At 31.4% G+C, this 24,604-nt stretch overlaps 1 protein-coding gene across 3 annotated transcripts in view; it reads right to left on the bottom strand.

The window, feature by feature from the left end:
- TBCK (TBC1 domain containing kinase) overlaps window positions 1-24,604 on the bottom strand; it is a 177,557-nt gene that overhangs the window by 85,893 nt on the left and 67,060 nt on the right. For all 3 annotated transcript variants that reach the window (XM_072939275.1, XM_015249440.3, XM_031690564.2), the window contains exons 19-20: window positions 23,395-23,478; window positions 12,639-12,724 (exon numbers count right to left, since the gene is read on the bottom strand). In XM_072939275.1, coding sequence (XP_072795376.1) covers window positions 12,639-12,724; window positions 23,395-23,478 — 170 coding nt within the window. The remainder of the gene's footprint in view (window positions 1-12,638; window positions 12,725-23,394; window positions 23,479-24,604) is intronic.

The following is a 24,604-nucleotide window of genomic DNA, read 5'->3' as shown; positions in this document are numbered from 1 at the left end:
ATTTCTCAAAATCAGTGGTGAGGAGAAAAATCTTACACCATAGCCGGAGAAAAAATGACACATTATGTAATAGTGTCAATGAGAAGAATATTTTCCTGTCAAAAACAGGGCACAAAAATGACAGTGGAGCAGTATTTTTGAAGCATTAAAAAAATAAAACCCTATCAACTTATAATTGTATGCCCAGCAAAAATGTCTTTCAAAGACAAAGGTGAAACAAAGAGTCTCACACACACAGAAGCTGAAAGAATTCATCACCAGCAATCCTGCACTATGAGAAATGCTGAAATCAGTCTTTCAGGCAGAAGGAAAATTATACCTGATGGAAATCTGGATCCATACAGAAGAATGAAGAGACTCAGGATTATAAATACATATTTAAATATTAAAAAAACCTTTTATTTAAAATTTTTAAAAATAATTGACTAAAGCAAAAATAATAATTTATCTTGGAGTTTGTATGTAGAAATAAAAGGTAGGACAGCAATAATACAAATGCTGGGAGGTGAAATGAAGGTATATGTTGTATTTATACCATATATGAAGTGGTATAATAGTACTTAAAAGCAGATTGTTAATAAGTTAAAAAACATAGTATAAATTAGAATTTTTTAACCTCAGAATTATTTACATTTTGGATTGGATAATCTTTCGTGGGGGAAGGGTTGTACTTTGCATTTTAAGATTATTGCAGCAACTCAGCCTCTTAACTAGATGTCAGTAGTTCTTGCTCACTTTTGTCAAAAATGTCTCAGACATTGCCAAAAATCCCAAGAGGAAAACTGCCCCTTGTTGAGGACCACTGTATAAATCTTTAAAAAACCAACAGGAAAACAACAAAGGAGATAAGTGCGTGTGCACGCGCACACACACACACACGCAAATCTAACAAATCCAAAGGCAGATAAAAAGGAAAAAGAGAACAAAAAAGTGATAGAACAAATAGAATAAAAATAACTAACTGGTAGGTTTAAAGGCAACCATATTGATAATCACAAAATAAGTCTTGTGATAGTTAATTTTATTTGTCAACTTGACTGACATGGGATGCCCAGATATTTAAACCTTACTCTGGGTTTGTCTTTGAGGGTGTTGCTGGATGAGATCAACATGAAAATCAGTATACTTAATAAGACAGAGTGCCCTCCCTAATGTGAGTAGGCCTCATGGAATTCATTGGAGCTCTGAATAGAACAAAACGTGGAGCAAGTGAGAACTGACTCTATGCCTGAAAGGTTAAGCAGTGAATGAAGCATAGTTCCAGCCTATAAGGAGCTTACAGTTCATTAAGAACAACAGCTATTCATTTAATATCTTCTTGATCTCTGCAATTAGATTCTTGTCTCCACCTCACCACCAAAACTGCTCTTATCTTGGTCACCAAAGATCTCCGTGTTGCTAAATCTAACGGCCTATTCTCATTCTCAGTCTTTAACAATCAGCAGGGTTTGACGTAGTTGACTACACTCATCTCCTCAAAACAAGTCCCCTCCCCAGAAATCACATTCATCTAGTTTCCTGACTTCTCCTTCTCCATATCCTTTGTTGGTTCTTATTTATCTCTCTGACTTAAATATTGGCATGCCCTAGGTTCAGTGTTTAGAACTTTTGTCTTTTCTATTTTTCTCCAAATGATGTGAGGACTCATTTATAGCTCTATCCCAGACCTCCTCCCCAAATTCCAAACTTTTGTGTCCAAATGCCTATTTCACATTTCCACATGTACATCTGATAGACATCAATAACATGTCCCAAACTGAGCTCCTAAAACTTCTTCCAAAAACTGTGCCTCCACATACAGTCTTCCAAATATTAAGCAAAGAGAACTGCCATTCTTCCAATTGATCAGGTAAAAAAAAAATTCTGGAATTATTTTAAACTCCTCTTTCTCTCACATTGTATAACTATCACCAGCAGTCCTGCTGGCTACATTTTTAAATGTATTCAGAATATGAAAACTTCTTACCACCACTACAGCTAATTTCCTGATTCAAGCCACCGTTATCTCTTACCAAGATTATTACAATAGCCATGTAATGGAGTCTTCTAGATTCCATCCTTGTCCCTCCTTGGGTTTCTCTTACAATAGCAGGCAGAATGATCTTGTCAAAATGTTTATATCAGAACATGTAACACCTAGTGGATTTCCACTATTGACAATAAATGCTGAAGTCCTATGACCTGTAAGATTCTGTGTACTCCGGCCCGCCAGTTACCTCTTTGACCCTCATCTCCCTGTTCACTGTGCTCCAGTCACGCTGGTCTCCTGGCTGCTCCTTTGATGTCCCTGGCATGCTTTCACCTCAGGGCTGTAGCTCTTGCTGTTGCTTCTGCTTGGATTGCTCTTTCCCACAGTTCCTTACAGCATTTATTCAAAAATCACCTTTTCTGTGAGACTTTCCCTGGCTACCTTACTTAAATATTCACTTTCTCCTTTACCTGAATATTTAACCTCCATGTCCCTGCTATAGTTTAATTTTTTTTTCTTTAGTATTTACCACTACCTAACATATCACATAGTATATTTATCTCCTTTATTGTCCACCTCCCATGAGAATATAAGTTCAATGAGGGCAGATATTTTGTCTGTTCGTTTTTTTTTTTCATTGATGTACCCAGGGCCTAGGAAAATGCCCAGTACATAATAGGCATTTAATTATTTGTTAAAAGAATGAAATATGTAATGAAGACAATTGAAAGGGATGGATTAAAGGATCAAATAGTCACAAGATAATGCAATTTCTTGAGAAGTTTTTAATAAATATGAGATAATGAAAAAATTAGTTACTCTTTCTTGGTGTATACATATATATATATGTGTGTATATATATATATCTCCTTCATATTAAATAATGGAGAGTACTGAAAAAACTTCAAATTTTGAATTATATAAGTATACTTTGACAACAATTATGAAAACAGTAGAAATAAGTGAAATGAAGCACATTCTATTGGATATTTGAAAAGTAATGATTCAAGTTGAATACATTTCTTTAATATAATATGTAACAACTCCTAGGTGCTCACCAGTACCAGTTGTCTCTTACAAGATAAATTAAAGTCAGGTAAATAAATAGGTAATATATTATGTGAGATTATAATGTTTGTTATTTATTATTTCTATATTTCTCCCTTTTAAAATTTTAACTGATATTTTCATCTTAAATAATTTCTTAGCATGTTGGTATATATTCATAATACAATCTGATACACAAAAAGACAGCAAAATAGAATAATTTTGAATACTAGGGTGGTTCAGGTTTCAATTTTTAAAATGACAATTATATAATGAAACATTTTATTACAAATATAAAAATATATAAAATTAGTCTTATTAAGTTAGAGATATTATTATCTATTTCCTGATTTAAAGTTGGAAACAAACCCAATGAAAAGAAATCATACGTTCTTTTAACTATTTTCTCCAGATCACGAAACTATATACTCTTGATGTGACCTAGTACTATTCTGCTAAAAGAGTCAGCCGAGTAAATACTGCCCCCTAGCAATGTCAAGAAAGAATAAACGATATTTACCGTTTCATGAGATCTTTTCATATGGTCTGCTAATGTCTAAATTAGAAATATCAGTAGAAAAAACAAAAGCAGGGGCTCATTAACCTGATTTTGAATAGTGGAAAATTATAGCTGAAAAACCTGTAAGTGTATAAAAATGAAAAATATTAAGAAACTAAATATTTCTTTTAATAAACGTTAGATGAATCTTTTATCAAATGGATTTTTTATTTACAAATATATTGTGTTCTCTCTATATACATATATAATAATGATTATTATTAATACAAAAGGAAGTCCTTCCTAATTGATTTTCTTAATCTATCTTCTTATTAGCATATTTTCTGTTTACCTCAAGTCAGAAGTATTTTTATATTTAAGTAACTGTAAGCCATCTCTGTAAAATACATGTTGACCATTAGCTGGATGTCTTGTAATGATTCTCCGTATTAGCAGAATGTATATATGTCCATTCAAGAAAAGGATGCTTGAAATACAGCAAGTTTTCAAAGCAGTAAACTATCATATATTTTCTTGAAACTCTGAAATTCTGGACTTTGTGATCTGGTAGTTCTATATCTCTTTGAACCTTTAGGATAGCTGAGATTAGTTAATGGCTCTAAAATACTTGGCAAAAGATGTGGCATATATCAGATATCTTCACAGGAATCACAATTATCATTCTTAGCAACAGTCCAAAAGCTTTTATAACATTTTTCCCCATGATGAGAACTCTTAGGATTTACTCTCTTAACAACTTTCATATGTAACATACAATAGTATCAATTACATTTATCATGTTGTATATTACATCCCTAGTACTTATTTACCTTATAGCTAGAAGTTAATACCTTCTGCCTATCTTCAGCCAGTTACCCCTTTCTCCTGTCCTCTACCTCTGGTAACCACACATCTAATCTCCTTTTCTATGAGTTTGTTTGTTTTTGAAGTATAATTCACCTACAACACTATGTTAGTTCCCAGTGTACAACATAGTGATTTGACATTTCTATACATTTCAAAATGACCACCGTGATAAGTCTAGTTACCATTTGTTACCATACAAAGATATCATATTATTATTTACTATATTTGACATACTGTGCATTTCATACTTGTGACTCATTTATTTTGTAACTAGAATTATTCAAAAATGACTTAAACAAACAAAAATAATTTAAAAGGTCCATTGGATCCAGATGGTAAAATGGATGTTAATTTTTTTTCCCTTGTATACCAAAGGTTAAATTAGTTACATCTTTTGCAAGTAATGATTTCCCTAATACTAAAAAAAATAAAAAATAAAAAAATAAAAAAGTAATTGACTTACAAGATAAATTATTGAACTGAAAAACTATAAAGTAGAAATTAATAATAAAATTACTTGGACAATTTAATATTTCTGAAATCCACATTATCATTTTTGGGAATGATCAGCTATACAACCAGAGTACTTTCAATTAACTCACTGAGTACTAAACAAAACTTTAAGAAGTTTTCAAACAATTAATTTACTTTAAGTAAAAGGCTACAAAGCATGCTATGCAGTATGCAGCACTTTCTAGGAGACAGAAAAGCACCTTAAAACCAAGCAAATAAAAAAGGTTAAAATTTAAAGTGGTGAATGGCAATCTCACCAGCTCAAACAAGAAAGACTTTATCGTTGTTAACATCATATTTCCTCCACCAAAGTAGTTGTTAACTGATGCACTGAAATAATATATCCATTATAGTTTGCCATAAAATGCTTTTCTAAATGTAAATCATACTAATATAACCAAAGAAATAGTGCAACGTGATCAGATTCTAATAAGTAAAATAAGAAACCAATAATGGTGTTGAACAGTATATACGTATTAACTCATTTAATCATCACAATAATCTTATGAGGTAAGATTTATTATAATCAACATTAACAGTAAGGAGATTGTGGATAATAGAAACTAACTTAAGTATTCAGTTAGTAAGTTGAAGAATCAGGATTAGATCCCTGGCCCACTGACACCAGTGTCTGAGTGTTTATTCTTAATACCAGTCACAGACTCCTGGGGATTGTCAAGGCCCTTCAGGGCCCCAAAGTTCAAAGCTATTTTCATAACAATACTAAGATGTTTCTGCTCTTTACTATGTTAACATTTGTGGTAATGATGTAAAACTACTGGTGGATAAACCTGCTGGCACAAATCAAGGTACTGGCACTAAAGAATAATAGCTATACTCTCATAAAGGAGTAAAAATGATTAATTTTGTTAAATATCTTTTTAAATGTTCATGAGACAAAATGGGAAGTATGCATAAAGCGCTTGTACTGCATACTGAAGTACAAAGACTGTCTTGAGAAAAAGCATTTGGACAATTGTTTGAACTGTGAGTCAGTGTAGTGCTTTTTAAAAAGAAATGTCACTTTTTACTTGAAAGAATGACATAAAAACAGTATTTTGTTTTCAGGCTTGGATATTTGGCAGACATTTCTTAAAAATGAATTGAGTCTGAAAGTTCAAGAAAAAATTCTAGCTGTCAGGTGAAGATTAGAATTTTAGAAAACTTGTATTTGCCCCTATGAGCCTGGCAGTTCCCCAGTATTTAATGGCTTTTTGGATGAGATCAGTGGCGCTATTAATGAATGTGATTTTTTGATATTGTATAATGAAATGTTTCATAGTTGAAAGATCCGCATAATTCAGCGCATCAATACTTTCCAAATGAGCAGTGCATGACATTGCAAAATCACATATAGGTAAAAGAGCCATGCAAAGTGCAAGACAGACTGATGGATTTAATTATAACAGAGGAAAGCTCACTGATACAGCTTTAGATTATACATTGCAGTTAAACTTTAAGAAAGTACCACTGTCTGAAAAGGCCCTTTGCCATTACACACCTTTGTAGGGCCACCAGATTTTCTTCATGTACTTCAACCGAAACAATGTATTGCAACGGAATTGAATTTAGAAGCAGACATGAGAATCTAGCTTTTCTCTATTAAATAGAAATTGCAAAAATATAAAACAATATCATTTTTCAATTTTTTTTGTTTCAAAAAACACTTAGTTTTCAGAAAAACGTTATTTTGTTAACATCCAATGGTATTATTATTGTCATTTTTAAATAAATTAATACATAATTTTTTAAAACGGTCTCAGCAAATATCGATAGCTATAACACACATAAAAACTCTTCGGGATACTTGATAATTTTTTAAAATGTAAGAGGTCCTGAGACTAGAAACTTTAAGAACTGCTGCATCATGCTATACTTCCTTTTTTTTTAAATTGAAGTATAGTTGATTTACAGTATTGTGTTAGGTTCAGGTGTACAGCATAGTTATTCCATTTTCTTTCAGATTATATTCTATTATAGGTTATTACAAGATATTGGGTTTAGTTCCCTGTACTATGCAGTAAATTCTGTTGTTTAATCTATTTTACGTATAGTACTTTGCATCTATTAATCCCATACTCCTAATTTGTCCTGGACCTGCTCCCTCTTCCCTTCGGTAACCATAAGTTTGTTTTCTTTGTCTGTGAGTCTGTTTCTGCTTTGTATATAGCTTCGTTTATATTGTTTTTTAGATTCCACATGTAAGTGACATAGTATTTGTCTTTCTCTGTCTGACTTACTGACTAAGCATATATTTCTTTTTACTTCTCTCAACCTGTATAAGAATACATTAGATTGAAAATAGAGTAAGGATTTACTAAATAGGGAAACTTGCTCGATACTTAACTGGTGTGCTATGTGTTCTTAGCAAGAAAGTATCAAAATATTACTTTGCCAGTGTCGATGGAATTAATAAGTCTTTGGTTTCTAAGATATGAGTCCTTTCTGAAAGGTAACTAAGCTCTATTGTGAGAAAGAGAGCTCGATAAGCTTTTTGTATTCAAGGACCTTAAAAAATCCAAGGTCAGTAGAATGGAGTTAGGACTAATGTAAGGGAAAACAGCAGCCAGAGGACACACCCTAGCACTCCACAGATGGACTAGAAGAGGTTAGCAGGGGCTCTTGTTATAGGAGATTCTAAATAAGGTACACTTTACTGATTTACCCCGTAATAACATCTTGGTAAAAATCTAAAAAGCTCACTGTCAGTATACTGTCTCCTTTTTAGATGAAAACCTAAAATTTCTTTATATAAAGTAACAACATGAAGGCCAGGAATGAACGAAGGAACAAATGAACAAACAAAACAAATGCATAAATATTTCTAAGAAATCCTTTCACATTTTCTGTAAATATAAACTCAGATAAACATAAATTTTGAAAATGATAGGGATAAACTTTTAGGAAAGGAGAAAATCAGTAGTAGTATAAGCATCCATCAGGATGGTAGTTAAACGACAATGGCTTTGCCAGCATATTTGCTTATCATTGAAGTTGTTAGCTTTATATTTAGTAGTGACAGTAGGTTCAAAAGGCACATATACTGAGATACAGCCCTTATCATTTCTCTTTCTGGCCACCTGACAACTTTTCAAATTTGCAAGCTGAATGCTATTCATAGCATTTCAGAAAAATAGTTTCCTTAACAATGAAGGAGCCTACTTTCCTGTTCTCATTTTAAAAGCCTGTATATTTTCAGAAGCAGAAACATACACCAAGACAAAAATGATAGAAATCACTCTGGCCCCAATTTTGCCAAATACACATTACTCACCCCATTTATATGTAAATCACATAACTACCATGATATATATAATCTAAGCATCACATCAGTGCAGAATATTCCTAACTATTCAAGCTTCAGCAGTGCTTAGTATTCAGAGTTCTGTGACCCACGGCAAATGGAAAGGAGCCAGAAATCACAATCTTTCCTGCAATGGGAGCCTGCATTTTAATGATGGAAGATTAATGAGGGCTTATTTTGATAGGATTAGTTATTGAGCAGCAAACTCAGTTTGGGATCTCATTACCAAAGTGCCCATCTTTGTCCTTGATGAGTCCTACTAGCCTTATTGTTATTGGAAATGTAGAAAGTCACTTAAACAACTGTCTAAAAGGTAGAACACTGAAGGCAATCATTCGAAAAAAAAAAAAAAAAAGGAAAGACTGTACATACAAACTAATAAAATATGTGATTATTAATGGAAGAAAAATGTCAGAAAAATTCTCCATTTCATCACAACTCTCCCACCATTATTCATTGCCAATAATCTCTATGTTAAAAACATCAAGTCTGTTTTCAAAATTAAATTTAAAAACAGTTTCAACATTTTCATATTATCTAAAGACCTGAGAAATAGGCCAAAATCACCCCACAATAAACAAACAGAAAAACAGGACTAAAGTTTTTAAAAAATAATTTCCCTATTAAAAATTAAACTCTGTTAAATACCTTTTATTTTTGCCCTTTCTCTGTGATAAAATATAGTGTAGAAAAGGGAATTTTCTCCAGGTTAAGATTTATTCTCTTTCCCCTCCCTTCTCTTTGTTAATTCTAGGATTCTCAACAGTGACATAACTGTACCCTAGAGGATGTTTGGAAATAAATATAGAGTGTCCAGAAATACAAGTAAGCATTTTATTGTCACAATGATCAGGAGATTATTACAGGCAATCACTAGCTGGGGGCCAAGGATGCTCAGCATTTGCCACAAACTTGATGTTCTTATCCTACAAGGAACTGTCCCTCAACCCATATGATGCATGGATGTCTCATAAGACTATCACACTATATATGTAAATGAATATTACTTTCACATAACTAGTATTAAAGTTTTTACAAGAAGTTATTCAAAAGTGCCCCAGTAATTACAGGAGGGAATCATAATGGAGAGGGAAGCATAAATAAAACAAAAATATTATATCAAAATTATTGAATTATTGAATAATTAGCTCACCCTACGTAGCAACACATTTAACAAATAGTAATGTACCATTCACTCAGATTTAACTAACATTAACATTTTACCACAAGTGCTTTGAAAATTTTTTAAATCAAAATAGTATATTATCAATAGAGTAAAAAGTCCTTTGCTACCATTCCTTAATTTTAATTCTCTTTTTTAAATACTATATTTTGTACTTTCTATAATCTCTGCAAGAACTCCTTCCTGGATGGAAATTATAAACATGACATTTCATATTTACATCTTCTAAGTCAATTTAGAACTTATTTTTATGTATGGTGTGAAGTTGGAGTTGATACTCAATTGTATCAGGACCATTTATTCAATAATCATTACTTTTCAAGTTGATTTATAAAGCCACCTCTGTCACATACCAAATTCCATATCTGGGTGGGTCTGTTTTGTGGTTTCTGTTTTACTAGCTTATATTAATATATCACTGCATTAGTTTTCTTTAGGTTAATATTACCTGATATATTCTTTTTAAAAAATCTCCTTTTGACCAATATCCTTACATTTTTATGTTTATCTCTTATAAATAGCATATAGATAGATCTTTAAAATTATTGAAAAATTTCCTTTATTAGGCAATCTTCTTAGCCTATACTTTCTGTATTTTTAGAGGGTTGGTTGATTTTCCTTCGTTCCATAACCCTCCTTTCTATTTGAAAGTGATACATTCTCTTTCTGTTCTTTCAGTGATTACCATTAAAATTTTAACATGCATTCTTGTACTTACACATTTCTTGTGAGCAGAGATACTAACTGCCCTCTGTTTTGGATTATATTTTCAAATATGTTTGTATAAAAATAGCCTTGGTAAATAGAGATAGAGTCTCTTTTTGCAGCAATACACAGGTTTTCTAATACTCCTGGAAGAAAAAGATAGTCTCTCTCCAGGGTAAAGGAAAGATACTTATTTACCATAAAAAAAAAAATTCAAGTTTCCTAAACTCAGAGTTCCTCTCCTATAATGCAATCCACTGTATACACAGGTATCATCTGGACCCTCTGTGTTGTTTCTATGGGACTTGGAAGCAAGGAAAATCAAGACAAATACGCTAATGCTCATGCTGCTTGCTTTGCTGTGAGTGATAAAGTCCTTTATCTCTGACACAGGAGTGCTGGGTTTTCTGCTAGTATCCATGAAACAGTAACAGGCTCATTTATTAGCTTTTAAGTAGGGTAAAATCAAATCTCAGACCTGAAAGGATCCCTGAATTGATGTTTAAATATAACGAGCATATTTATTTTACCCTCAAATAATGCAAAATCGTCAGAGCACTTTCAAGTTGAAATTCCACTGACTCTCATCTTTCATGTTGTTAGCCAGAATTTTATCTTTATCTTGCTATTAGCCTTTCCAAAACTGATTTTATGTATTAACATTCAATAGTCATTGCTTAATAGATTTCAAAATTGTGAGGATTAGATGAGTGTTTAAAGAGGGTTAGAGCAGGGCTTGGTACACAGTAAGTACTTAATATATGTTCACATTATTATGTTTTAACAATTTTTTTTGCTTGCCACTTCTCGTATACCATACTTCTTCAGAGTTTAATTTTTCTGGTTAACCAAAGCAAAGATAAATTATTTTTCCTTTTGTGGTTTTTAAAATACCGTCTATGTTCATGAATATGTCTAAGGATTTTATCAGACTATCTTTATATTCCATACATATTTTTCTACATAAATGATTTTTGTCAGTCTAAAGCACTGACTAAACTAATGCAGTTTTGTTTAGCCACTGAACATAATTAGGTGCTTTCAAGAGAATTTTTTGAAAATAACTATCCCTTTTTTTAGTCTGTATCTTGGTACTTTATCCTCAAAAATCAAACACCATTATCAACTTGGCAATCAGTTCCTCTATAATTTCTTCAACTCTAGCCATAACATTTAATCTAGTATTGTCTTGTGTTATGTATCACATTTATAATTGAAGCAAGAAAGGAGGGGTTGAATAAAAATGAATACTTAATATGATATCTATATTGGTTAATTATTCACAAGGTTTTTTTTTTAATCTCTATCCATAATTACAAGACGTGTTCTTATTTTATTTCTATTTGTTCCATGCTCTGTATATTTTTTGAGAGCCCTCATTAGATAAGTCATGTATTCAAATAAAAGGTACGTCTTCATAGGCCTAAAAGCAAAAGACATTGTATATGTCAAGGATGGCAGGATGTCTACTCTAGGCCTGATGATCATGTCACAGAGAGATACAGTGCAACACAAAGAGCAATGAACTAGAAATAAGTACACCTATATTTCATTCTCTATTCTTCCACTGGAAGACGAATCAGAATGGGGGCCAGGGGTTCTCAAACGATACAAGTTAACATATTAGTTCTGAGATTATTTAGTTTTGTTACCTTTCCAAACACTGAATTTCTTATCTATTAAAAGCTGAAATTATCTGCTTCATACACCTTACAGATTTGTTTTGAGAATCAAATGAAATGTTTATGAAAGTACTTTTAAACTTCAAAGCACCCTGCAAGTATTCATACCATAAATGTTATTGTTAACACTTTAAATGTATTAGTAGTTTTAATATAAACATTTTTCACCTCAATCTTACCATCAACATACTGTTTCTGGATATGTCTTAAAAGGAAAGGCATGATCAGGAAACAAAGAAGGTTAAGATGGAATAAGGAGACTGCTATCTCAAAAAGGGTTTTGCTTTTTTTTTTTTTTTCAGGTTTACAACAACCAATGATACTGTATTCCAATCACCTTTTTAAAAAGATGTTTGACTCCATGTCACATAATACAAATGAGTAACAGGCTAAGCTATACCCTGGCTAACTTTTGAGAGTCAACTATGACTTCTGATTTTATATGAAATTACCAGAAAAGTAATGAAGTAAGTCAAAATCTGACAGAGCTTCCAAGGCAATATATCAAGCAAAACACAGAAGCAGCTACTTAAGAACTTCAAACTTCCTCTTCTTCAAAAACAACCCTGAATATCATAAAATCCGAGTGAAAACCACTGACGGCACAATTTAATACAACACTAATACTAACAGGTTTTTCAAAGTAATTTGGTAGTACCAGGAGAAATAAGATACTTTCCCTTTACTTCTCGTGAGAATGTAAGACGTAACCATCCAAACTATATAACAGAAGGCTACAATTAGTAGCAGGAACTTGGTTAGATACATGGACTTCTTATGACAACAAAATTTTAAAAACAGTAGTCTGTTATGCTGCCAATTTCAGCTTTATTTTTTACCTCATTTTTCTTAGTGCACCAAGTACTTACATCTGGAATAAATCCAATCTCATTGAGATGATTGCTTAGCTCTGGATCATGGAATGCAATCATTTGAGAGAACACAGTCAGATACTCTGAAAACACAATAAAGTTTAAGAAAATCATTGTTTTTACATGGTATTTCAAATAAAAACATTAAATCCACATAAATTACTATTTTATTTACATTTTGAATGAGATTTAGTTTCCCTGTGAAGAAAATATACTTCAATAGGTAATTTCTGTTTTGTTACCACTTTAACCACTTATAGCTAATTATTAAACAAACATAAAAAGCTATGCAACAACTTATTTTCTACCTTCAGAGCTGTCAGTTCATTTCTTGAATCACAAATTATTCACATGATGCATGATGTTTTCCTATTAAATTCAACAAATATATTTTCTCTAGTGATAGTAAATCTCCCTCTCATTTATTATTTCTTCAAAAAGTGTAAGATACTTAAATAAGGAACAACACAGCCACAAATAGAATAATTATGCCTTAAATTTGTTTATATATACAGATATAGGCCGTTGTTCCAGTTCTAATTTATTGCCATCCAACTTTGCATTTGGCATATTTAGGAATAAGAATTAACATCATGTTAATCCAAAAATAGGCACACAGTAGGCAATTAAAATATCTGCTGTTGACTCTAACGCTATTCTAATTCATAGGAGTTAGCTGGAATATGAGGAGTACTTCCTATTTTTTCCATTATTTCCACAAATTACTATCCTTGCCAATTTACATACTATGTACTAATTTAAACAAGATATAGGCAACAATCAACTCAAGGGCAAGTGACCATCACATTTTTACTAATTAAAAACACAAAATTAACACATATTTCAAACAGCTTAACTTTTTTTCTTTTTGATACTGAAATGACAATAACTCAAGAAAGTTTTCCCTTAATAACCTCAATTTCTTCCTTCAATAACATAACAGATTTATTTATCAAACCAATTATTTGGTGAAAATAACCTCTAAAAATAATGTCTGCTTTTCTTATTTAGTTCTCAAAGTTCTTTATTTTTAACATTTCAAGAAATGGTCCAAAATCCTCAACAATCTGTTAGTGTAAATAGCCTTCCTCCTTTTCTCAATTAAAACTTTGCTTCTAATGGACAGTATGTATTTTATAATTATTTGCTTATAAGCAACATCACATATTTTACAAAGAGAAGCATCAAGGCCAAAAAGAAAAGACAAGGAGGTACTGTATTCAATGCCCTGATAAATTTTTATTCCAGATGAAACGTGAGCTTTTACCCACAGGGTGCTGGATAAAGAATGAGTATTTGATTAATACTTTTTCCTGATTTGATATTTATTCTACTGCAATAAATTCATTCTATCAACTGTCTCATCTTTTGCTCTAAGAACAAGAAAGGTACAATTCACATCAGCTTCAAGAGTTACAGATAAAAGTGAAGACTTAGGACAGAACCCAAGGGCCAAGGAACTTCTGGGTTTAACTTCTAACTTTTTTCCCTCCTTCCAATTAGTGGTGGTATGTTTATAGACCTAACCTACCCAGAAGCCAGAAGTAAGCAACATCAACAATCATAAGCATTCAACTTTATGTCGATGAAAGCATAGTTATTAACTTTTTAAAAGCACGCTTCATTTTAAACAAGAAAATCATGCCTCTGGCAATTCTCCATAGCTATACCTATGATTATTAAATATCTTTCTTATTTGAGCCTGATAAAAGATAATTACTATGTGGGATTACACAGCTAATTAAGGTTATACTGAAGAAACCTAATTTATTATGAAAACATTTTCCTTGTGCTCTGCCAAACACTGATGGCCAGATTTATATATGATATGTGTCATAACTGCATGTATATATAAAATACACACAAATACATATTTATGTATAAAATACATACAAATACGTGTATACATTTATTTTGTATATTACTAAATACTATATATTATTTCATATATGTAAATATAAATTGTGAGGCTGGCATACTTTTTGGTTGCTAAGGACAGGCTTTGGAATGAGATATATTATGTCTTGTTATATTTAGAAAAATTTCTTTAAAGGGGAGATATTACAGAAGTGATGAAATCAGCACGGTGTCAGATTTCAAGTTATTTCAAAAGTGTCAAAAAATTCCCTGGGGCAAATAAAAAAAAAAAATGAAATGCACATGTCCTCTGATTTATAAACCAACCTGAGAGAATTTAGGAGGAGCTACTGAAAACAGACAGTAGTCAAAATAAAACAAAAGATTCCATGGATATTACTGCTGATTCTTTTAAAATGTTCACAAAATACTGTGTGATTTATTATAATAAAGATTTACATCTACAGCTATAAAATGACCCCTCAAATAGTATTTTCTAACTAATAGGTGAACTATGTAAGGGTAAATGTTATCCTTTAAAAAAATTGGAGGTGGGGTGGATAGCTCAGTGGTAGAGCACATGCCCAGCGTGGATGAGGTTCTGGGTTCAATCTCCAGTACCTCCATTAAAAATAAAGACATAAATAAATCTAATCCCCCACTCCCCCCCCCAAAAAAAGAACCACAAATAAAATTAAGGTATTTATCAAATTTCCTCTTAAACTTCAAGTGAGGTTTAATATTGCACTATGGCACAAAATCATGTCTCATATAAATTTTCTATTTTAATGAAACTTTCTATCTTTGAATTTTTTGCAATGAGATATAAAATTAATTCATCTTTTTCCTTGAGTCTCACCATATTAAAAATTCTTATTCTTCTCCTCTACAACAGCTTTTTTATTTATTACATACTTTTAAATGATAATTCCCAAAGAATTCAGTGTAAGGATTTTATATGGCACTATCATATTTTTGTGCAGCTATTTATAAACAAGCCATCTATTTCTTTTTTTAAATTTTCATAAAATAGATAAAGAGATATTTCATTAAGTCCCACACATGGGTATCCTTATTTTTTCCTTTCTGACCAGTCTTTTCTGCTTTCATCCTCTTAGCAGGGGTAAGGAGAAGATGAAGAATCATGGGTGACAGATCTAAAGTAAAAAGGTTTCCTCTGCTCACAAATAATAAATGGCATTCTCAATTCTGTAACTATTTGTTATTTTCCATCAGGTTGCTAGTTTATCCTGAAGATGATAAGTATAGATAAACATACAGAGGAGCTACTGAAAAACAGACCAATAGTCAAAATGAATTTCTTGTCAACTAAAAAGTGCCCAAACTAAACCATCTGGTGACATTTTGACTCACTGTATTCAAAACAAGCTGAAGTTATTTTATTGTAGGCGACCCCAAATTAGATTATTTCCTGTTACAAATTTAACGAGCTGTAAAATTTGGCTTACTGTCTAAAGCCACAAGAATAAGCATCAACTTTTATGTCTAAATGGGAAGAGGGGGTTTCAAAAGAAGAGAAAGGTAATTTTCTGAACTGCATTTGTGAGCCATTTTAGTTTTTGCTCACATACTCCACTCTAGTAAAAAATCTACAAGCAAACTTAATAGTTCTTATATTATTTCTAGTAAAGTTAGAACATTTTCTGTCTCAGGGAAAATTTCCTTAGTCATATGATGCAAGACATTCTTGAAAATGCTCAATGTATTTCCTACTATTTCCCAATATCCTACCATTAAAGTCATCCATGACAAAGATGGGCATTAAAACCAGAAATATGCAATGTACTGTTTCTCTGAATATATAACCCTTACAGTGAGGTTGCATGTTCTTTCTCACTCTTTGTTATTGTTTGATGAGAAAGGAGTATTATAATATACCCCATTTGACAACTGGACTTTAGACTTTGATGTTTCTCTTCTTTCTTCCCACCCCCTAAAAGACTTACTGAATGTCTATGTGTAGTGTGACCATGTATCCTAGTTTATCTGGGAGAGTCCTGGTTGCCACCTGCAGACTCAGTATCTGGTGCCTTTAGTGCCCCTTTAATCCTCAAAAATATCACAATTTAGTTAGACAGTTATCCTAGCTATGTGTGGCACTACGTTAAATGCTAGGGACGTCACAGTGAAGACGATACTGCCCTTGCCCCCAAAGGATTTAGGAACACATACAGGTAAGCAGAAAATAGGGGAAATTTTCACACAGTTTTATTTCCCAAGTTTATAAACTATTTCCTTCTATCTTTCCCTTTCTGACTTGCAGGAACTACACCTTTTAATGGTCCAAGTGTGACTATGCCTTGGTTTTATAAACAGTGCAAGGATATGTTTAACATTTTGGTAAAACTGCACCGGCTGTTTTGGTGAACAATACACAGTACAATGACTTCAAAAAACAGTTTATAAGTTTCATAGGCCAGTTTTCTGAGGTTCCTTTCTTAAGGGCAAAATGGCATTAAGGTTTAGTTGGGTTTTCCATGAAGGATTAGTTTCCACTCGTAATAACTAAATGGCTGTTTCTTGTCACTGGCCCGAAGCTGCCTTTTTTCTCTTCAAAGCCCTGAAATATGTCTGTCCTGCAAGTTATAAGCATGTTTTCTATCACTGAAATTCTAACTAATCTATCCCTTTTAAATTCCTCCATATTTTTCCAATCCAACTGGTACTCTAAGGTTCTAAATCTAAGAGTAATTTTAGTAATTTTAGACAATCTTGGGGCCAACCCTGAGTTATGTAATCATATAAAATTCCTATGTGTTTGTCCTTTATCAACTCAACAGTAAGTTTACTGGGTATAATTTGATAGTGCCAAAAATGATTTTGAATGCTCATTTAGGCAGAAGTAATTAAATTTATTATCTTCTTAAAAATGTCTGCAGGTAATAAGTTAATAGGACCATGGTTAAAAAACAAACAAAACAGAATTATCTTGACTAATAAGATCGTTTTTCTCTCTTCTGTAAGAGGCAAAGCATTGAGTCTTATGAGTATGTAAATATTCTATTTTATGTAAAACTTTAAAATTAAAAAATTTTTAATTTCTATGAGGATATAATTACAAAAATAAATGTTTTTTCCAAGAAAATTTAATGTTGCTATTGAATATGGAAACTTTTGGTTTCTGTCGAGTCAATTAAATGACTAAATAAATACGAAGTATTACAATTAGCTATTGAATTGACTGGTTTCATATGATGTAGGATTTTTCCCGAAACTTGTGGGTAAAAAAAGTGTGCACGTGGTATTTGTGCCATTCAAAATCAATGTTACTTTGAAGTTTAAAGCTCAATACACAAAGGAGCAGAGTACAAACAAGAGGGAAAACAGTAAAATGAGAACTATTTCTAATTACAAGCCTCAAATAAATATTTCAAAGAAGAGTACATCACTGCTCTTCCATAAACCTTGGTAACCAATAATCAGTGTACTGTTTCAGCTCCTTCTTTAGCTCTCCATCTCTCTTTTTCTGGCTCCACGTGCCAGATTTGACTACTGTTTTTTTCATCAATCTATTTGGCACTTTTTTTTTTTGCAGTCCATTTCCTTGTTCTCTGTCTTAAGAATATCCTTTTCTCTTCACCAAGCAAATTCCTACTCAAATTTCAAATTCATCAATAAGTATCTTGTCTTTTATGAAACCTTTCCAGACATATCATCTCTTCTCTTTGCCACCAAAAACAAAACAAAACAAAAAGTTAAAAAATCAATATAACCTCACCTGACTTCTTCCTTTGTGCTAATATAGTAATATGTACATGTATTTCATTAACTTATAATTAGTTACTTTCACATTTATTTCCTGTATTTGGCTATGAAATCCCTTGGAAAGACAGACTGTTATCTACTTCAAGAACCTCCATTCCTTAAACAGTGCTTGGCATAGAGTTAGTGCAGAGTAATTACTTAAAGAAAGGCTAAATTAATTGAAAACATTTTTTCCTTATATAACATATATACTCAATACAAAAATTGGATAAATGATTTAAAACACCTTGTCTATTGTTTTTAGGAAAACATATATGCTACATTTTTCAATATAATATTTTAAAAAAGTTATTTCAGCTTTAAAAAGTTTCAAAATTAATTACAAATTCAAGATTTCCTAAAATTTATAGAAATTAAAGCTGAAAAGATGATTACTATTGAGAGAAATAAACCTTTAATAATTGTATTTTAATTATAATAGTGAATATTAAAGCACATTACTGATTAATCAATCAATCTAGATAAGAGCCTATTTGATCTTTTTGACTGGTCTTTCCAAATCTGTGTTGTATACACTATGTTTCTCTTGTATTTTCTAAATGAAAAAAGACTTGATCTTGTTTATTTGTATAAGCCTTTTAAAGGTGTATTAAATAAGTTTGTAGTTAAAAATTGTGAAAACCCATCCTTTTCGTGTTGAAAATTCATTTCACTATCAATACATAACAAACACATCTATCTGTGATATGAAACAATTACTGGATAAATAAAACTTTTTAGAGGTAAATCATTTCTGTATTTAAAACAGAAATCAACACAGAATCAAAATAGAAGCTAATGTAATAAAAGCTATCTAATACGGCCCTCTGAGAGCTGGTCATTTAGCCAGGCATCATACAGCTATCTTATAAATAATAACCAATTCATTTTACAAGTCTTATTTTAATTGTTTACTAAAAATTCTCCAAATAAGTAAATCTTTCTTAAAGTATAGGAACTATGCTTTAAAAGAGGGCTGACAAATTTGGAAAAATGTCATTTCAGGGGTTTTATATAGGAAAAGTTCAGTTAATTTTACAGGTACCTGCATAAGTCATAGCAAGGTAGTTTTTGAACCAGCTCCTGGAGTAATGGAAATAAAAGCAAAAATACAAATGGGATCTAATTAAACTTAAAAGCTTTAGCACAACTAAGGATACCATCAACAAAACAAAAAGACAACCCATAGAATGGGAGAAAATATTTGCAAATGATGTGACCTACAAAGGACTAATTTCCAAAATACACAAACAGCTCATACACCTTATTATCAAAAAAACAAGCAACCCAATCAAAAAATGGGCAGAAGACCTAAACAGAGATCTCTCCAAAGACATACAGATGTCCAATAGGCACATGAAAAGATCAACATCACGAATTATTACAGAAAAACACATCAAAACTATAATGAGATATCACCTCACACCAGCCAGAATGGCTATCATTAAAAAGTCTGCAAACGACAAATGCTGGAGAGAAACCCTCCAACAATGTTGGTGGGAATGTACATTGGTGCAGCCACTATGGAGGACAGTATGGAGGTTCCCTTGAAAACTAAAAATAGACTTACCCTATGATCCAGCAATCCCACTCCTGGGCATATACCCAGAGAAAATATAATTCAAAAAGACACCTGCACCCCAATGTTCATGGCAGCAATATTTACAATAGCCAAGACATGGAAACAATCCAAATGTCCATCAACAGATGACTGGATAAAGAAGATGTGTGTGTGTGTGTGTTTATATTTATATATATAATGTGTATATATGTAATGGAATACTACTCAGCCATAAAAAAGTATAAAATAATGCCATTTGCAGCAACATGAATGGACCTGGAGATCATCGTTCTAAGTGAGGTAAGCCAAAAACAGAAAGAAAAATGCCATATGATATTGCTTATATGTGGAATCTAAAAAGAAAAGGACAAAAATGAATGACTTATTATTTATAACTTAGATGATTATTTCTTGAATATGTGTAAGCACATTTGACTGTCTTTTATGACTGGATTACTGCGTTATGTTGATTCTTATTTTGGCTTTATTCCTTTGATAATTATGTAAGTTTAAAATACTAAAGCTCTAAATTGTTCTTAGAAACAAACAGTATATACATGTAAAATTTTAAAAGATGTATATAGAAATAAAATATTATGTCTATGAGAGAGAAAAAAAAGAAACTGGCAAACTGTTTTCTAAAGTGGCTGTGTGATTTTATGTTCCCACCAGCAGTGTATGAAAATTCCAGTTGCTCCACATTTTTGCCAACATTTGGCAAGATCTGTCTTTTCAATATTAGCCACCCTAAAAGGTAAATTAGTATCTCACTGTGATTAATTTTGCATTTCTCTAATGACTAATGATGTTGAGCATTTCCAGGTGTTTTTGCCATCTATATATCTTTCTTTGCTAAAGTATTCAAATCTGTTGCCCATTTTTGATTGAGTCTGTTTTTGCTTTTTTAATGTAGAATTTGAGAATTCTTTTTATATTGTGGATACAAATTCTTTATCAGTGTGTGATTTGCAAATATTTTATCCTAGTCTCTGTCTTATCTTTTCATTCAGAATGTCTTTCAGAGAGCAGAATTTCTTAATTTTGATAAAACCCAATTTATCACATTTTTGTTTAGTGATTTATATTTTGGGGTTATAGCTAGGAAATCTTGGCCAACCAAGTTCACAAAGATTTTCTCTTATTTTTTTCCTAGAAGTTTTAGGTTTTACATTTAGGTCGAGGACTCTATTGAGTAAATCTGTGTATACAATGAATGTTATTGATCAAGTTTTTTTTTTTTTTTTGGTAAGTGGATATACTATCATTTTGACACCATTTGTTGAAAACATTCTTTCTCTATTGAATTGCCTTTGTACTTTTGCTGAAAATAATTGACTATATATGTATAAATCTATTTCTGTTTTCTCAATTCTTTTCCAATGACTTACTTGCATATGTTGATGTCAATACCACAAAAAAAAGTAACAAAAAAAAAAAACCCAACAAAAACTACAGGTTCCTGTTAGATTTACTTTAACAGCATTATACTGCTGCCTTACATTTAACTGAGGATTAGGGAATCACTTTTTGTGTTACACAAATACTAAACTGATTATTTTATATCTTTAATCTCGACAGTTTGTCTTTTGTGACTATTTGACATATTTTACATTGCATAGCCTCTGAAATTTCCTGGTATCATGTAAGGTGTTATTAAATTCTCTCATTTTGGCATTACTGGAATCTTAAAGAGTACATTGTCAACTCTGTAATAAACATTACTGATAAGGGTAGTAAGAAAACTATAAATAAGTATGGAACACATCCCTATTAATAAGAAACAAGATACACTCTTACAGGTCATTACTTCATAAATTCTTGGAAGATATTACATGATTCTTGAAGTTGCATGGTTTTACTAAATTAACCTACAAGCAAAAGGTAAATTCCTTCCATAAAATATACTTGTCCTTGATTATAAAAAAATTAAAGCAAAAAGTTGCTGCCCTCTGAAAGAACATTCTTAAATTAATCCCAACTATATATAAGTTCATATTCTAGGAATGTGCAGGGAATTAGGCATAGCCATTTTAAATCAAATCATTTCAAAATACAAATGTAAATCATTAGAACTTACATTTCAAAACTCACATAGAGACATGACATTATTTCAATTTCTAGCAATTATCTATATTGTAGACACAGAGAACTGTGAATAATCACATAGTTTGACGTGTTTGAAAATACAAACACTAAATTTTTTAAAAGAATTTTATTATATTTCTTTATATGCCAATGGAAATGATGCTGGAAAAATAAGTGTTTTTGTGTGCTGAGCTATTTATACATATTCTTTTCCTCTTATTTTCGTCTCTTTATCTTTTTAATTTACATTTCCCTTTCTGCCTGCTTTCTCATTATTTTCTCCTTATGATGACCTTTGATATTCTAGTTTTATACTCATTTCTAACTAAGTAAAAATATTGCTAATTGAGACTCTACTTAGAATTTTAGACAAATCAGACACAGCTTGCTAAGTTTTATCGATTCAAATTGAGTGAATTATATGAAACCATGACATAACTATAAATAAAACACAGCATCAGCTTTAAGTTGTTTAAAGTTTAGTGGAATTAATAAGACATATATGTAAAAGTAGAAAAAGTCTAAATAAAGAGGGTATAGGATAAATTTCATAAAAATGGTAAATGGGGAGACTGCAACTAGTTGATAGTCTGTTCCAAAAGAAATATAAAAGTTTAAGAAAATTTCCTGCCTTTAAAACATTAAAATCTTGTTGAAAAGATAAGACATAAAACAATATGTAATGCTATGACAATAATTACACTAGCAAAAAAATTATAATGATAGTAATAAAAATAGTAATAATAACAACAACAATAAAAAATAACAATTATTGTTATTGAATTGAATGCTTCTGTGTGCCAGGCATTCACCCATTTTATTATGTTTAACCTTTACAACAATCTTTATTTCAAGTATGAGGAAAATTATACCTTATTTTTTAAGATTCCCAATAAGCAATGAAACTTAAAGTTGAAACAAAGTTTGTCTGATTCAAAAGTTTTATTATTAAGCTTTTATTATACTACTTTAAAAAATGAGTTTAAAAATGATAGTAAAAGTTTGAATGTGGCTGAAGTAGTCCTGAAAAAATTCACAGATGGGTTATGCTATGTCCTGGACTCTGAAGGAGGAGGTATCTTTTAGGAAAGAAAAGAAAGAAGAAGGATATTTTGGGTGTTCAAGCATGGTGAATAAGATGAATGAGAAGTGTTTTCATTATTCTATTTACTTACACAATTAAACACTGTTTAAACTTTTTACTAATTCAAATAGGCTTGTCCATGGTGAAGCTTTTTTTGGCACTGTTAATTGTGAGACAGACAAACAACTAGACTCTTATTTTCTTAAACTGGCATACCTGAATTTGAATTGAACTAAGATTAGATATTAAAGTTATTAGAAAAATATCATAATTCTTTCTGGACTTGGAGGAAAGATTGTTCCCATATTTTATCGAGTCAAAATCATAACTTTCACTGTGTATTGGTCACTTTTGACATAAGGACTTTCCCTCTAAAAAGACAATGAAACACATTTGCTTACCTTGTATTACATGTGAGTTGTCTTTCAAGAAGAAGTTATACAGGTATTTGGGAATAAAAGCAGACATACACGCGTAAGCCAAGGCTAAGAAAGAATAAGGCAAATATAAAAACTTAGTTAATGAGGTAAATGATCAGCAGTCACTCATTCACTTAACACACATTTTTTGAATTTATTTTTTAACAAGAATTTTGTTAATAAATGAAGGAAGCACAAAATTAAAGGGGAAAAGAACCCTCTACTATTTAAAACAGAAAATATTTTGGACATCAAAAGATAACCACCCAAGTAACTTTTCAATTTTAAACTACCGTGGCAATCGTCATCCCACAAGAATAAAAACCTTAATACCAGAACTTTATGCATTTTAAAAAATCTCTAAACATAATCATTATTAATGAGCTATATAAATCTCGAGATCCTTAATCTTTGTTGATGCAAACAAAATAGCCTGAGAACTTTGGATTTAGAAATACTAGTAATAAATTGCTCTCTCAAACACAGATCTCTTACTATTCCTGGGTCAAATACATGTGTTAACAGACTATGCCTAACTAAACACAGTAAAACCTGTAGTCTAAAAAGTAATATCAGAGAACAGGGATTTTAAAAATGATTCAAATAGTAACATTTTAGTTCTCTGGGATTATGCCATTTCTACTCAATTCCAGAAACCTATGCAAATTCTGATGTGAAATACAGTTTGAAAAGATAGAGATTCTGAGACTGAGACTTCTAAAGATTTATGCTATGCTAACATTCTCTATCATTGGGGACAGTCATAATAAATATTCAAATATTTATTGAAAAAGCTACTATAAAAAAGGCATTATATCAGGGGACAGAAGACAACCCCTTGTCATTAAAAAAAGCTGCTAACCTAAAAAAAGGGTTACTATAATTATAAAAGAAAACACACAAGATAAATTTCTGGAGATACAAGGTGTCATACGGATTCAGGAGGGTGAGTAAGAAAAGTCTTCATTAAGGAGGCAGTGGTTGAAATGATAGACTTTGGAGATACAAGATCAATACTGTTTTCTTTATAAATTGTTTGGAAAGTATACATAGACCAAAACTAACTTCTAAAAAAGTCAGAATTTTCTTCAAAATTTCATAAAAATGGTCACCAAAGTAGATGAATGCATTTAGAATAATTCATCAGGTTCTCCCTAAATCTCTAGTCACTGCCTGATCACAGCTGAAACTC

The sequence above is a fragment of the Vicugna pacos genome, chromosome 2 (assembly GCF_048564905.1).
Source record: "Vicugna pacos chromosome 2, VicPac4, whole genome shotgun sequence".
NCBI classification, from domain to species: Eukaryota; Metazoa; Chordata; class Mammalia; order Artiodactyla; family Camelidae; genus Vicugna; species Vicugna pacos.
This window is presented reverse-complemented; position numbering and strand designations above follow the sequence as displayed.